Source organism: Hermetia illucens, chromosome 2, assembly GCF_905115235.1.
Source record: "Hermetia illucens chromosome 2, iHerIll2.2.curated.20191125, whole genome shotgun sequence".
Lineage (NCBI taxonomy): Eukaryota > Metazoa > Arthropoda > Insecta > Diptera > Stratiomyidae > Hermetia > Hermetia illucens.
Window position 1 is genome coordinate 84076336 of NC_051850.1, and position 16892 is coordinate 84093227.

The following is a 16892-nucleotide window of genomic DNA, read 5'->3' on the forward strand; positions in this document are numbered from 1 at the left end:
ATTGGGCGACGCTTGAACTGAAAAACGTCCACGCACGTTGGCGAACTTATTACTACAGAATTTCGCCAGGACAAAATTAAAAATTGCAGTTTTCCCTGTAAACAAATTCGAGCTTCCCACCATTGACTGCAGTGGGCCGGGTTGTCAGGTAAGCAGAAATTCAGAATAGTTTGTCACTCCAAGCAATCATGTACATTTTTAAATTTAAAACCCAATTCTGATTCATTCAAACAATTTCGGGACAGTCCCTTGAATATCACCACTTTCTCCCTAAGGACTGAAAATTTTTTATTGAATTTTCTCCAACACTTATCGCGTTTCCAAACGTCTTCCAACATTCCAATGAAAACTAAAATAAAACTTCGTTGCGACTATTAACAGCTTCGTTTATTATTGGGTAATAAGATAGTTGCACAGTAATACAGTAGAAAATGGGTAAGTAACGAGTCCTTTTGCGTTATGCGCTGTGCCAACAACCATTTAGGGTTAAATTTAATCATCTGCGAGTTGTCAAACGCTTACAACAGCTGTCACTGTTGTGTTCGACCTGTCATTTCGCCATGCCGACTGAAATTGAGAATTTGAATCCAAGCGTTTACGCGAAGTGTAAGGAGCGCTCGGTGACCGATGAGGAACAGAATGAAGACGTCCCTGATCCGTTTGATCAGCGTGAAGTATTTGGTAAGCCAATTTTCCTGAAACATCCCAGACTAAACATAAACTTGCCATGTTTACAGACCTCATTCGCGTTATTAACGATCCCGAGCATCCCCTGACGTTGGAGGAGTTGCACGTTGTCCAGCAGGACCTTATAACTGTCGACGATGCAAACAACGAAGTAAAAGTGTATTTTACTCCTACCATCCCGCATTGCAGCATGGCTACCTTGATTGGGCTGTCCATCCGTGTTAAACTCCTGCGATCGCTCCCACCAAGATTTAAAGTGTCGGTGGAGATCACGCCTGGCACACACGCTTCGGAAAAGGCCGTCAACAAACAGTTAGCGGACAAGGAACGGGTGGCAGCCGCACTAGAGAATGCGCACCTAATCGAAGTAATAAATCAATGCATCGCGTCCTCATAGACTTGGTCCTCAAATCAAACAAAACAATATTTTCTCACTTAGCTTTGTTTATTGTACGTAACACTCATTTAGTAAAGTAATAAACACTTTAACGACTAACGCTACGACTTCTTCGCTTGCACCGTGTTCGGAGGACTCGATTTCGTTGGGTCGTATTTGTAGGTCTTCACGAGGGGGCCTTTGCCAGCCTTGGCAAACCGCATCTCATCCACTCGTTGCCGCTCTTCCAATTCTCGAGTGATCTTCATATTGCTCCAGGCTGAAAAGAAGTGGAAAAAATGTGTTTTTAGTTACATAGTGGGCAGTCCTTTAAACGGGAAAAATGTTCCATCTGAAGTCCAACGGTCTTTTTGGAAGAAACGAAGCTTGCTCCCCTCAAACCAGGAAGCTAGGATCAGTCAGCGGAAAACTTTAAAACTGGAAACCAATGGCCGCAGACAATGTGTGTAGAAGCGCCGTAGCTATTACAGAGATTCAGATAGTACAGATATAGAAAGGTTGTGCTGTTGTAGATAAGGAAGATGAAGAGAAACCGAATATAATAATTTATACGAAGGAGGTTCTTCTTAAAGGAAAGAGACACCAAGGTATGAGAAGGCCTCAGATAGGATATATGTCATCCACCAAGAGGACAGGAAAAGGCAATTCAGGCAGTTTTTGGCGAGTTAGATATCAGGTCTAATTTGCTGAAGTCACTATCAATTAATCCATAGCGTATAAAAGTATCTACTTTAGATTGGAGGAAGGCCTGGCCATTGGCAAGTTTGTAAGCTAGAGATTTCGTGCTTTACTCCCGGTTTCACAACATGGAATTCCCTGGTTTCTTTATTGTCTTGATTCTTGATACTTTCGATAGTACCCAACACTCATCCTTTTCCTGCTACATAACATATTTTATCATTTCCGAGGTCACATTAGCTTCTTTGCAAAATTTCTACCCAAAAAGCTTCAATCTTAAAATCTCCCATCCTAAACTCTCGTAAATAACGGAGTTGTGACAAATGCCTATGTGGGGCATAACGCGCTAACCACATCGTGTTTCAATTGCCTCCATGATTTCCTGGGAAGCTTGCACTCCTCCACTGCCCTACGGCACGTAATCCTAGGGCAGCCCATACGTCGACTAAATTCTTCATTATTGGCTCAAAGCAGAATGCCCCCCATGACACGTTACAGACATGAATGAGTAATTGGAGTTTCTAAGTAACAGTGGCGATCAGTTTCCACCCACTACTCCCGGATAGTAGCAAAGAGAGAACATACGCGCAGTTTGAGTGTTGGGATCAATGCATTTCCAAATTTTGGACAAACCGCCAAAGGTGGATTTAGCGGGGTATTTGAGGAAAGGTGATATCATCAATTGAACACAGATGCTTTGCGCCATCATATGTAGCTCAGATGATAGCTATTAATTTCTGCAGAACGCCCCCCTGCATAAAGTGTTTTAGATACACATACACAGGGTGTTAATGTGATTGAAATAGAAGGATCCAGAACGGAAACCAGTTTGTTTTATGCCGATCAAGCTTTCCTTAACGCATTCTATTATGATTTTAATTAATATCTTCACGACAGCAGGAAGCATGCAGTTGTCCCACTCAAAACTGATGCTCTTCGGGAGCGATGTCAAAAGTTTCACAAGGAGACCCTCAGGTCGGCAACTTTACTCCGTTTAGGTGCGTTGATGCAAAGATAATTTCGCAGTTAAACTGCATGTTAAAGTGATTTGCCATATGAACATGCTTTCGTCATAACAATTATAAGCATTATACAGGTCATGATTACGAGTGTAATCGTGTAATCGTTATCGCTATAATCATAATCTTGCAATCATATGAGATTACTTTGATTAGAATCATGTCATTTTGGCAAGCTAATCTTTTGATTAAGAACAAATTGGTCAAATTTTCAATTTAGCTGAGCAAAGCAACTCCAGTCGAACCTCTCTTAGCCGAATTATTCTCTAACTCGAACTTTTCGGCCTTTCATTGGTCTTCCCGTCAATTTCCCAAATAAAATTCAATCTCAAAGTCGAATTCCTCTAAATCAAAATCGAAGTATTTTTTCTAACTTTTGGGGAAATATTTCATACAAGACAATTCCTTTAAGTCGAACTCGAAGGATCAATCCCACGGCGCATATCACAAATATTTCTATATTCTCGTTTGCATGTTCACAAGCTAATATGCGACAGAAACTCCAATGAAACAAGTCAGAATACCGGAAGCTGGATCTTCGGGTATAAAGCTTTCGTCTTCATCTTATGTGAGAAAGTTGCTACGCACATTTTTCCATTCGTATATGGTTGAACTCCCTAAATATTAATTCATATTTTTTTAAACTAGAAGAAATAGGTACATATTACAGACGTAGATATTATGCTCAGCCTAACTAAACAAACATTGCCTATTACCGAATACTGTATTCTACATGGATGTATACAAATTGATCATATTTCCTGGCCTGTATCCAAGTCGTATGGTCTCCCAGGTTTCGCCAATGTATTCCAGGCGGAAGTACTGGCGATATTGGAAGTCTGTCGATGGCTGGAGCATGATTCGAGCCCCAAGCGTAACATAGCCATTCTGACCGACAGCCAAGCGGCCATCAAGGCAGAGACGCGCTCAACTATCTGGGCGGCACGCTCAAGGTCACAATCCTCTGGGCTCCCGGGCATAGGGACATAGAGGGAAATGAGCGGGCTGACGGATTGGTCAGGCAAGGCTCTGCTCTTGGCAGTCCCTCGGCGAATACAGCCGGTGTTCCGCTGGCGGCTGTCGGGGGCGGAGTCTACTCGCACTACCTAGCAGCCGTGGGCCTGAGATGGCGAAGGCTTACAAGCTGTGCCAAGTCAAGGAGAATTTGTCCCGCTCACGAGAGCTCCTGTGCTAGACGCGTACAAATGCATTCAAGATTACGGCGGTCTGCACCGGGTACTGGCCCATAAGGGACCATGCCGCTAGGCTCGGCATACCTTACAACTCGCATTGCCGAAGCTGCGGAGAAGGAAGGGAAACCCTCATGCACTTTCTCTGCAATTGCCCAGCTCTGGCTAGAGTTAGGCTGCGGACACTGAGTAAACCACTCTTTGGGGACCTCAGAGAGATTTCTAGCTGCAGGGTCGGGGAGCTGCTTTTCTTCGTGAATGCTACGGGCTGGCTCTGCAGATCCGAGCCGGCTGGACTCTGCTTCCCTGCTCCCATAACAACAGTCACGGTCTTAGGAGTTTGTGGCATCAAAACGGCGCACCAAAGCGCTAATTGGGCTCCTCGGAGCGGCCACTGATAACCTACCTACCTACCTACATATTTCCTATTGACTTCGTGCATAAAAGTATACATATGTATATATAAAGTACGCGTATTGACTGTCCATGTACTAACATATCTATCTGAAATAGGCACTATCCCAAAGCCTCATTTACATATGTAGTATGTACATATAAATGCATACATATGTCTGTCTGAAGTAATTGATATTGATATATAAATAATTAAAAAACTGAAACGAAATATTTCCCTGCGATCTCCCATTCAAGTAAGCTCACTTTCTAGTGGTATTGACGAATTGATATGTGATCATGACGTCATACACATTTTAGAATGCACGAAATTCACATCAAATGTAAAAGTTTCACCTTCATAATTTTGTTAATAATAGTTTGATTTCCATCAAACTTCCCAGATTTATGCCTTATGTTACCTCTTATACTACTGCCACTGTAATTCTAGCATGAACTTAAGGGGGGTTTTCGGCTAAATTTCTAAAATATACTATTATTAACTTTATTTGTACAGATATGAGAACCAGATGTTTGCAATAGCTAAGCGGGGATAGGATATAATCTTTAACTCAGAGGAGAAGATCACCAACGACAGCGAGGTTTAAGGTGCTTTTCAAAACGGCCGAACATGCGAATGCCTTTCTCAGGAATTATAACGTTCGAGACAATTCACCGCAAAATTGCAATTGCAAAAACAATAAGACTAACAGAAGGGATCCCAACAAACCAAAGAAATTCATCCAGTCAACAAAATCGAAATTTATTTTTGTAGGGATAGAATCCCTAGAAGCAAAAGATGGAATGCTACTTCCAGAATTTAGATAATCTATGAGAGACTATATAAGTGGTAGCAATAAAGAAGATTTTTATTGCTGAGCTATGATGACGAAATGGACGCACAATTGTCGACAGTCAGCAGAGCTTATTTCAGCTAACAAAACATGTTTTGCTCGAAAAATCTCACCATAGAGTCAAAATGTTCGCCGTACAAAACAAAGACCCTGCACGTCCTCATGTATTCCTCGGAAACTTTGGCTCTTAGTCAGGAGGAAGGATGCTCCGACGACCCTCCGGTACTAAACTGCATATCGGTTGTTGATGATGATGACGGGTTATCGGGGAGACGCAAAAGTCAACAGATAATGACTATTATGTCTTGAGCTTCGATTAATCCTAAGCCGAGTCATTCTCTAAAGCAAAACAAACCACTGGGACAAGGAACTTAACGAGGAAACCACTTCTCCAACATTTCCTTACAAGGAATCGACACTTATTCAATAGTAAAAAGCCAAATTATGATTCCCAATTCCCGGTTACTAAATATTACTCAGCCAAATTTTAATTCTGCCTTGCTTCTTCTTTTTCTTCAGCCTTTGCCCCGTTCACAAGCGGGGTCGGCTTGTCGTGATCGGTTTCGCCATTTGGCTCTATCGAATGCCTGATCTGGGTGCAATGTCGAGGCTTTCAAATCCCCATCCAGCATATCAAGCCACCGTTGTTTCAGCCTGCCTTTTGGTCGTTTACCATCGACTTCGATGTTCAGACCAATCTTGGCAAGGGAATTCTCGTTAGCACGAATTGCGTGACCATACCATCGAAGACGGCTCTCTCGCCATTTTTCCACTATCGGTGCCACCCCATAACAAACGGTACAACTGAGCTGATATTGAGATACACTAAAAGAAGCTTTCAGTAATAAACATCGTAGACTCATCCACACAAATGACGACCTAATATGTCATAGGCAAAAACCATCTGAAGATCGAGACTACAGAATACTACTCTTAACGGAAATCTCACTAAAATCACGCAAGCCCAACACGCAGACGTTCCAAATGAATGGATAAATCTTCCCCTGGTAGCAAACACACCTAAGACCCGTGTTAAACGTTCTGAACACAATCAAATTCTCACAGCTAAAAAGAATACACCAAAGTGCAAACTAAATTTCAAAAAAAATCGGGAAGTAGAGCGTAGTGTGCTCCCTTATATGGAAGCAGCACATGGAAAGTGACCATCTTTGTTACTGAAAAGCTCAAAATCCTCGTTAACACCGGTCTCTGAGTCATCGGTGTACTCTGCCCTGAGAAAATCTCGAATAATAACCTTAATCGGCGTACGGGTCAGTTACCGGTAGATGTGTGGATTAGAAGCAAAAATGGCAGTGTGTCATAATATAACTTTGAAACCATTGATGATGATCTTCTATCTAGGGTCGGAAATTAGCTGTTATCAATAGAGCCTAATTCAGCTTACAAAAATAATTACACTCGAAACATCTCACCATATGGCACTTACTGCATAAGACAATGACCTTGCACGGTCCTTATAATATTCCTCACAGACAGTTCCAGAGAAAAATTCTTTGAAGAATTTTTGGCCCACTACTGGAGAATGGACGATTTCGTAGCCTATATATGTTAACAACGAAATTTACGAGCAATACTACGAACGTCTGGTTGTGGATAAAATCGGACACAATAAGTTGTGGTAAACGGCTCATTTAATCCGTATGGGTGAGGATGATCTGTTCCTTACTAATGTAGGCCAGACCGAATAGGAATTATGCTCAAAAATGCCTTATTCTGTCTTAAGCTTGGCCGAAGCAAATTTTTTTCAAGGATTGAGAGTATCCTAAGTCTGCATTGGCTTGATGACGGATCGCTTCGTTAGAGAAAAAAATTGCTCCGATTCCTTTGGTTCACGGAAAAAGTGGGTAGATAGGTGTTATTGCTGTGGTGCGGCGTTTAGATGGCACAAACTCCTAAGACAATGAGCGCTATGGGAACGACAAGAGAAACAGCCACCAGAAGCCTTAGATTTTCAAAGCCAGCCAGGACAGTAGCTCTCCCAGTTTACAAATAGAGATTTTTATAGGAAAGCTGGATCCTCCTCCGGATCTGTCCCATACATAAAAAGGGGGAGATCATACAGTGCAGCAATTGTATCACGTTGCCGTTACTATCTATAAGATATTCTCCGCTATCTTGCTAGACCGGATAGCCCCATACGTAGAGAACATCATTGGCCCATACCAAAGAGGCTTAACTCCAGGTAAATCAGCAACAGATCAGATTTTCTTTCTGCGGCAAGCGAAGGAAAAACTATTGGAATATGGACACCAGTTGTATAATCTTTTCATCGACTTTAAAGCCGTCTATGACAGCATAGCCAGGGTAACACTGTACACCGCCATGACAGAATTCGGTATCTCGACGAAAATAAGACTGAATAGGCTGACTGTGACCAACGTGCGAGGCCAGATAAAAGCAGGATTACTCTCGAGACCATTCAACATCAACTATGGTCTAAGACAAGGGAATGCTCTATCATGCATCCTCTTCAACCTGTCCCTGAAGAAAGTGATTCGCGATGCACATGTAAATGCGAGGGGCACCATCCTCTTCAAGTCCATTCAACTACTAGCGTACGTTGACAATATTGACATTATGAGAAGAACAACCCGAGATGTACAGTCTATCTTCATCCAGATCGAAGGTAAGACGAAGTATATGATGGAAACGTCAGCGACAAAACCAAAGAACGAACAACATCGAATCGCACTGGTCAAACAAAAACAATAAAGATAGGAAATTACAACCTTGAAAACGTCGGAAATTTCTCCTATCTAGGGTCGAAAAGCACAATCGATAACAGCTATGACAATGAAATCCGCACACGGTTGTTGGCAGTCAACAGAGCCTATTTCAGCTTATAAAAACTGTTTCGCTCGAAACGTCTCACCAAAGGGTCAGTGCTCTTACTGTACAGTCCTTCCGTATTTCCTGGGTTCTTAAAAAAAAAATTGCGAACTCTTGGCCGCGTTCGAGAGAAGATTCCTGTGAAGAATTTTTGACCCCCTACATGAAGATGGACGATTCCATAGCCTACATAACGATGAAATTTATGAGCGATACCACGACCGAATGGTTGTGGATATAGTCCGGCTCAACAGGTTACTTAATCCGTATGGATGAGGATGATCCCACCCGGAAAGTCTATAAGGGCAATATCTATGGTAGAAAAAGAAAACGAGGCAGAACCTGCATAGCATAGGTCAGGACGCCAGACAGCTTTTAGGGATATCGAATTGCTGGACCTCGGCGCAAAAGCGGAGTCTGGAGTTCCTCATTAAGGCAGGCCTAGACCGGATACTGATTGTTGCGCCGTTGATGATGATGATAAGTACGAGTAGATTACATCCTTCACTGTTACGAGAGGGACGTCGACTGCGTCCGGCGAGAGACATTTGTGAATGGAGCCTCGTCCAGTCAGAACGTCGAACCAATCATTCCCCTCCATGTTTCTACGAACGTTGACCTAGAGAAAGATGACTTCGAGCGTGTCGCCTATACTGCTTCACCAGGTTAATTTTCCCCCATGGACACATTTGTGGAATACATTTTCTCCACTTCAGTAGAAAGCCTGCACTCAGAGTCCACGGCGTGACACGCAGATCGGCGGAAGCCGCAGAGGACGAAAGAAGACGAAGTTTTTTATGAATGAGGACATGAGTATTGCTGTACCACCAAGTGTGCCAATATCCCGAGAAACAAGCAAATGAATGCAACAGCAAAGTTCGCACGCAAGGTGAAGTGACGTAGCTCGAGAGCGTCCGTGAGCTACGACAGTTTGGATTCATACAGCAGTGATTGCAACCTGCGTGCAGTAAAATTGACTTATTGAGGAATTCATGTAATTCAAAAAATTGTTCATGGATTCCTTAATCACAGTTTTTATATTTTCTATTAATTTTCCTCAACGATAAAATGGGAATTAGATTTTGAACTGAAAAAGCAATCATCAAATGTGTATAAGCAGGCATGATGTTTATGTCTTAATTTTCGCTCTCGATTTTAGCTCTTGCTTTCCTGCGTCACAACGTTCGCCCGACCTAATACAAAGACGAAATCGTGGGAAAACGGATGCCATGCCGTTGCTTTGATTGATATTTGGTTTCTCAAGCACTTTCAGTAAATCAAAATAAAACCATGTTGGCATTATTTATAATAGGGAGGAAATTAAACGCCCACTGCCTTCCAAAAACGAGGGTAATCACAGGGTATTGACAAATCATTGCAATCTGATGATTTCCAAACCGAAAATAGTTCCACAAGTTGTCACCAAGCGGATAACTTTTCTCATCACCAAGAAACAGGGTGTTCCTTGCCATTCTAAATGTCGTTCTACTATCTTCAACGTTCTTACTTTAGTTTGCGCGAATATCTCAAAACATCTTAATAATAATAATCGTTGGCACAACAATCCATATTGGATCAGGGCCTTGAAGTGTGTTAGAGCACTTCATTCAAGACCGTAACGGTACACTACAGTAGACTGTAGAGACAATACAATGCTGACCACCATTGCGCTCGCCCGAGATTATTACCCTGATTTGACTCAGATACTCATTCACAGCTGAGTCGACTGGTATCCGACGTCAAATCACGATACAAATCCCTCTGCCACCAGCGAGATTTGAACCGCGACCTTCCGTACGACAGCCTTGTGCTCTAACCACTCAGCTATCCGGACACTTCACATCTTGATGTTCACAAATTGATAGCTTGCGAGCAAAAAGGATCTGCAAAAGATCCCAGATATAACAAAGAACAACTTATAATCGACACGGTAGCTGTAAAGCTGCAAATGTTACGCTTGCGTTCCTGAGAACAATGATGAAGAACTGGAGCACGAAGCTATCGGTATCCTCCCCGCTGTGGTTGTTTGGCTTTAAATCCGTTATCCCATCTTTTGCATGAAAGCAAATACGGATTCCAAGGATCCAAGTCATCAAATTATATACCAAAGAGGAGATGTTTGGAGAAACGCCACATGAAAAGAGTAGTTCGCAGAAAACATACCGTGGGTATGGATTCAGACGACGTCTATTATTACCTCGCCATATTGCGAGCGCATCAACTGCTGTAGCAATAATTAAAACTTAGTTTAATTCATTGTGATATAGTGAAGTAATACGGATTTAGAATCTGTCAATAGAATGCATTTTTGACAATCGTATTCGCGAAATCGTTGAAATAACCGGGAATTACGCCGGATTTGTCAAAAACTGCGGAACTACTGACGCAATACACGCTGCGCGGTTACTCATGAAGAAACACCGTGAGAAACATCGCCCTCTTTACATTGCATTTATGGATCTACAGAAAGCGTTGGCCATCTTCTATTATGCTTTACGACAACACTTAGTGCCAGAAGAACTCGTGCGCTGGGTTCAATTGCTCTACCACGATCCGAAAAGTAAAGTTCGAAGTATGGCGGGTGTATCAAAACCGCTTCGTGTCTCTGTTGGTGTTCATCAGAGAAGCGTCCTCTCACCACACTTCTTTGTTCTTGTTATGGACACCGTCCAACGGGATATCCAACGTCCTGCGCCCTATACACTGCTTTATGCAGATGATGTTTTCCTAGCATCTGATAGCAAAAATGATCTCGAGCAACTTGCCCAAAAATGGAATGATCGCCTCATGCAACACGGTCTCAGATTCAATCTAAACAAAACTGAATTTTTGACGACCGATCCCCAGGCACAATCACTGTCAGCGGCAGTGATCTGGCCAGAACTGAGCGATTCAAATACCTCGGGTCAACGCTATCAGCCAATGGAGAACTGCGTTATGAAATTGCTTCACGCATTAACGCAACCTGGATGAAGTGGCGTCCCATAACTCTGAGTGTTGGCCGACTATAAAAGACGTCTTGCGGTAATGGACACGAAGATGTTGCGTTGGACTAGTGGCGTGACACGGTTTGATAACATCCCAAATGAGAATATCTGCGATCCTTATGCGGTTGCACCGATCTTGGAAAAATTGCGAGAGAGGCGTTTTCGATGGTATGGTCACGCAATTCGTGCTAACGAGAATTCACTTGCCAAGATTGGTCCGAACATCGAAGTCGATGGTAAACAACCAAAAGTCCGGCCGAAACAAAGATGGCTTAATACGCTGGATAGGGATTCAAAATCCTCGAGATTGCACCCAGATCAGGCAGGCAGGACAGAACTAAATCGTAAACTAAAAGGCAGGATAGAACTAAATGGTGAAACCGATCACGACGAAGCGACCCCGCTTGCCAATGGGACAAAGGCTGATGAAAAAGAAGAAGAATAGACGGGTAAGGGTAGTTCTCCCAACAACAACATATACAATGAAGCTGCCGAAATCACTGTCCCACGTCATCAGGGAGGAAGGAGGTATCTGATTTCTTCGTAAGTTTTTTTTTGAGAAACAATTCCATGAAACTACCGTCATGGCAGATAATAAATTGCCTCCTTCGAACTTGAAAAGCACAAAATGGGACCCCGTTTCGAACGTTACTTCAGTCCAACAGAAAAATGACATGTGGAATCAGAAACTCATTCACGGAGGGCATATAAAGAATTTATTGTTGCCAGGCGTTGAGATCGAAGTCTCTAACTGTGTACTATTTTATGAGACAAAAGTATTCCTAGCTTCAATCCAAGATGCTTTGCTCTCAACAAAAAATACAAACATCCTTCATGGCTTCGTGATTTGACGTCGGATACCAGTCGACTCAGCTGTGAATGAATACCTGGGTTATATCAGGGTAATAATCTCGGGCAAGCGCAATTCTAACCACATTGCCTGCTACAGGGTACTGTGATCCTGTAGTTGTACCGTTACGGTGTGCTCTAACACACTTCAGGGCCCTGATCCGATATGGATTGTTACGCCAACGATTATTATTATTATTATCATCCTCCATGGCTTCCCAATAACCAACTCCAGTTGTAAGTTATGCAACTGTGAGGAGGAGGCCATCCGGTTGAACGGTACCGAATACACCAGTCGTCATAACTCCGTCTGCAAGATTCTCCATCAAACCCTTGCATTGAAGTATAACTTGATGGCAAAATACCATTGTTATTATTATTAGTAGTCGCAGTTTGCAATTCATCGACGGGATTATTCCGCAAAATTTACATAAAGCAACGTTCGATTTTAAGGCCGGGACTATACATGGAGATACTAAAAGCTGTTTGGGATATAGCAATATATTTTCGCTGGTCGCACACAGTTTGCATTGAAACGTATCATCGCTGTGATGCGGGCCTTTGGATGTTGTATTCAGCTTATCCTTAGGTTGGTCGCGCCCCGGTCTGGTTGGGCGGGAAGAGGGTTCGTGGTTTTTTTTAACTACATATATACAGAGCACTGGAAAGAGAGTAACTCAGAGATTAATTTGTTTAGATATATGGAGAAACAATGAACGTGAGGGGCAGGGAGCATTGGCAGAAGCGAATCCAGTTTTCGTAATGTCTTTTGATTCCAGGATCCCCATACATCTGTTTGGTACGAGTTATGAAGTTATCCTGAAATGTGGGCGTAATGCGTGGCGGAATATATTGGGGGTTGGAGTTTTTTCCATGGGACAATATGCGTTGGCCCTGGAAGCTGACAGGAGTTCCTATTTGGATTTCAAGATTCAAAAACTGCTTTAAATACTCGGTCACTGTGGCTCAGAGGGAAATGAATCTCGGATTCCTTAGAAAAAGACGGTCAAATACCTTCTTCGGAACGAAAGCAGAAATTGGATTGCCAGTACCATCGAATCATGCTATCAAAAACTCGAAACAAGGTTCCCATGATAAGTGGCAGTGGTGTAAACGCTGCTCGACACAACAAACTTTTCCTGTTAGAGCATAACAACCATCCTGCAAAGTTTATCCTGTCGAAAAGAAGTATTTTGGGCATTCTAATTTAATAGCCGGAGATATGTTCAGAATGGACGCATTTCATCTTGTACCATTCATGTCCAAGATGAAATGTGTCCATCCTGTAATGAGGAAGAGGAATCCACGGAATATTGCCTATCAAGACTCACGTAGTCTGACAGCACTGCACAATACAGCGCATTTCACGTGCAGATTCAGCGAGGAGGTGCTATAGAATGCATTGTTGTGGTTCCTAGGCTGTTGAAGCAGCACCTCCTGGTTAATTTATTTTCCGGAATAAGTGATCCTCTAATCGCCGCAATTTAGAAATGGTGTTTCTTGGAATTTCCATTGCTAAAGGTGCACCGGCAATCATTAAAGAATATTTAATTGAGATTACTGATAACACATATCCGCAAACTCAGAAACTCAAAACAATACTGCGTGGTCAAAGTTCATGTAAAGTAGTAACTTTGCTCCACTTGTAGACCATTTAACTTACAATCCTTGATTCCAGTTACGAATCCCTTCTTCTGATTTGGCAGATTTTCTTTTTTGTGCACGATCATTTTATCGATTTTGAAGTACTGTCTCACCGCCGGTATCCTCAGAAACGCCACCTGCAAACATGTCAATTATATCAAGCTATAATTATGAAAGTGCACTAGGAAACCCACCTGCCCAAGCGATATAAAATTGCTGCAGGCCCAATAGCACAGGATAGCGCCGGGGAAATTCATTGTAAACGGGAAGATTATGACGGGCAACGCACGCAGAAAATACTTCATGAGGTGCATATTCTGTGCCGTCAGTCGCGCACTATCCGTGCCGATCTCAATCGTCAGATACAACGTCGCGCTTGTAATCAAAGGAAGCAAGAAGTAAGGATCGGCTACCGTCAAATCAGTGAACCACCACAACCCTCCTTCACGCATTGATTCCACTGGCGCATTCGCCATCCGCCTTAAGCCTACGAAAAACGATATGAACAAGGGAGCCTGTGCCAATGGAACCAGCATGTTCTTCAGTGGGTTCAGCTCCTTCTCCTTCATGAACTGGACCATCTCCTGGGCGTATCGTGCGGATTCTATTTGGTTCCCAGACTGCCGGGCCTCTGTCATTTTCATCTGCAGAACTTGCAGTTGAGGCAAATTGTTATTCATTTTAGCCGCATTCCTTTGTGAAACTATAACTAGTGGAAAGAGGATAAGTCGGACAGCAACCGTTCCTATCGCGATAGCACCCCACCAGGGCAGATCGAAGGAAACGTGCAGGAATTCCAAACTTTGTTGAAGTATTCCAACTGGTGACCATCCTCCGAGACCCAAGGAAGCAAGCGATTGTTCACCGTTTGCTAACAGCTGTTCTGTGATTGTTTCTGTGGGGATACTCGGAGGGGCAGGGATTTCGCTAAGGTTCACTAGTTCCGGGGTCGTCGAATCCTGGCTGGCGTATCGAAGCGAAGTTATGCTTAAGAACCCACATTTATTCGATGTCCTATTCGTCCGCAGTAGGCTTCTGGTAATTACTGGACTGCAAGTTGAAATGTGCAAACTTCGGGGCGATACCAAATGGAACGATGCAGGCGGTCGGAGTGCCTTGAAAATGAATGTTTCGAGGTTAAGCTCGATCTAAAGCCACCGGGTTGTTTCTACTCACTTTGCACAGAAGATTCATAGATCTGTTCCTACGAAACATGACATTCGTTGCCGCGGCCGCTATCATCCTGAATGTCTATCGAAAAGAAATTATTTAGAACAAATTTAACTGGGCCCAACTGACATTTCTTCGATACTTCATGTCATAAGAGTGCCGCTCCTTCTTCTTCGTTCTACAAGCGGCGAATGTTGGAACTCCATCAGGTTGTTGAGAGATAAGAGGTACTTAATGGTTGTTTTTAAGGTTTTGTGTAAAACAAAACCTTATTAAAATCGATTCAATGTCTGTCTGTCTGTCTGTCTGTCTGTCTGTCTGTCTGTCTGTCTGTCTGTCTGTCTGTCACACGCATTTTTCTCCAAAACGGCTAAACCGATCCAAACGAAATTTGGTGGACAGATGGGAACTATGAAATCCCACGCATACAGCGAGTGGGATAAATTTAGGTGGAGTTTAAAGGGGGGCTCCCCATACATGCAATGAGGGGATTCAAAAATTTTTTTCACCAGATATAGGTGTGTAGGATATCAAATGAAAGGTCTCGATTTGTACTTTTCGAAACTGACATTGATTCTGGCATAAATTGCAAAGTGCGTGAGTAAGGAGTCAAAATGTACGCATTTGAAGTGAGACAGGACTCATTTTCGGAAACTACCCAACCCAAAAATCCGAAAAAAATCAGGGTGGTGCGCCTAGATGAAATCTAGGCCTCAAAATATGTCCCATTCCGATATCTGCTCAAATAAACTTACTAATAGTATATTACTACTTTTTAGAAATTTACTGAAAAACCTCCCTTAAATTCATCCTAGGACTTCCGAATTCTGTACCAGCATAGAGGACAATATTTCGTGTATATGCGCTAAATTTCATGGAAATCAGGCAATTAACGCCAAAGTTATAGCAGTTCAAACTTAGCAATTTCGCGCGAGTTTACTGCTTCCAAAGTCATACAAATCAGATGCTGGCGTCATAATTACCCGGAATAATTGACATTCGCGTGGAATATTAAAGTCACGTTTATGAAGAATATATTTATCTGCAGCCCTTTTTAAGGTTTTGTGTAAAACACTTATGTGAAATTTAATCTTCGAGAGATGTCCCATTCCGGTATCTGCTCAAAAAATTTACTAATATTATATTATCAACTTTTAGATATAGACTAAAAAACTCCCCTTAAGTTCATCCTAAGTGTACTAAATTTTGCACCGACGTAGAGGACAGCCTCGTGCATACACATGCCAGGTTTCATAAAAATCCAACTATTAATGGGAAAGTTATAGCAGTTCAAACTTATCAATTTCGTGCTAATTAATAGCATCCTAAGCCATACAAATAAGATGCTGACGTCATAATTAACGAGAATAATTGAAATTCGAGTGAAATATTAAAATTCCATTCAAGAAGAATCTAATTCTCCTTAGCCCTTTTTTATATTTGATGTTGGTTACATTGTTGGCATTTGCTAGTAATATTAAACTCAGAGTGTGAAGCGTATGAGGTTGACCATTATCAACACAGGGTTTTCCATAAAATGATTTATTTAAATCGCTTTCTAGAAAATAGAGGGCAATGGAATTTTTTGGTATATTACACGGAGCTGTCGTGCACTCGTCGCTCCTTACATCTTTTTCTTTTTTTTTCAGCCTTCAGTTCACAAGTGGGGTCGGTTCGTGGTGTTCGGTTTCGTCATTTTATTTTATCAAGCGCCTGATTAGGATGTAATCTCGAGACCTTTAAATCCCCATCCAGCGTATCAAGCCACCATTGTTTTGGCCGGCTTTTTGGTTGCTTACCATTGCTTTCGATGTTCTGACCAATACTGGTTGTTGAATTCTCGTTAGCGTGAATTACGTGACCACACCCACAGTAGATCTACTATAGGCAGTACCCTTACAAAAATGACCCCACTTGCAAATGTGCTTGCCGAAGCTTATCTGTACACATCAGAGACACTAAACAAGGAAAATGCATAATCTTCGTCAAATCGTATTGGTAAGAGAGAGATCGGTGAGCTTTTGCTATTCTGGTACTACGGCGTGCTCACGCATTAGCAAAAAGCTGTTTCACGTATTCACTTATACATAAGCAAAAACTTGCCAATCTCACCAATGCATTGGCAAGTCCGGGCGGCATGTCAAACACAGCTGATTGGGTTTTTGGTACATCTC

General features: G+C 42.4%; 2 protein-coding genes across 3 annotated transcripts; one reads left to right on the forward strand and one right to left on the reverse strand.

Annotated features, from left to right (window-relative positions):
- Positions 1-6: 6 nt before the first annotated feature.
- LOC119650347 (MIP18 family protein galla-2) lies at positions 7-1183 on the forward strand. The gene is made up of 3 exons (XM_038053021.1): positions 7-148; positions 382-681; positions 738-1183. The coding sequence occupies exons 2-3, from the start codon at positions 561-563 to the stop codon at positions 1082-1084; spliced, it is 468 nt and encodes a 155-aa protein (XP_037908949.1). The 5' UTR covers positions 7-148; positions 382-560; the 3' UTR covers positions 1085-1183.
- Positions 1112-14922, reverse strand: LOC119650346 (mitochondrial inner membrane protein OXA1L). 2 transcript variants are annotated; one of them, XM_038053019.1, is made up of 5 exons: positions 14861-14922; positions 14725-14799; positions 13743-14663; positions 13568-13685; positions 1112-1343 (listed from the first exon to the last, which is right to left on the reverse strand). In XM_038053019.1, the coding sequence occupies exons 2-5, from the start codon at positions 14788-14790 to the stop codon at positions 1186-1188; spliced, it is 1263 nt and encodes a 420-aa protein (XP_037908947.1). In that variant the 5' UTR covers positions 14791-14799; positions 14861-14922; the 3' UTR covers positions 1112-1185. The 2 variants fall into 2 exon arrangements, with proteins under 2 accessions (XP_037908947.1, XP_037908946.1); XM_038053018.1 differs by having other exon boundaries at positions 14725-14895.
- Positions 14923-16892: the final 1970 nt, after the last annotated feature.

Excerpts from the sequence above, each read along its gene's own strand:
- LOC119650347 (XM_038053021.1), top strand. The coding sequence starts at position 561 with ATGCCGACTGAAATTGAGAATTTGAATCCAAGCGTTTACGCGAAGTGT. Across the intron at positions 682-737 it reads TGATCAGCGTGAAGTATTTG|ACCTCATTCGCGTTATTAAC; the intron begins GTAAGCCAATTT and ends CCATGTTTACAG.
- LOC119650346 (XM_038053019.1), bottom strand. The coding sequence starts at position 14,790 with ATGATAGCGGCCGCGGCAACGAATGTCATGTTTCGTAGGAACAGATCT. Across the intron at positions 14,664-14,724 it reads CTATGAATCTTCTGTGCAAA|GCACTCCGACCGCCTGCATC; the intron begins GTGAGTAGAAAC and ends TTCATTTTCAAG. Across the intron at positions 13,686-13,742 it reads ATTTTATATCGCTTGGGCAG|GTGGCGTTTCTGAGGATACC; the intron begins GTGGGTTTCCTA and ends ACATGTTTGCAG.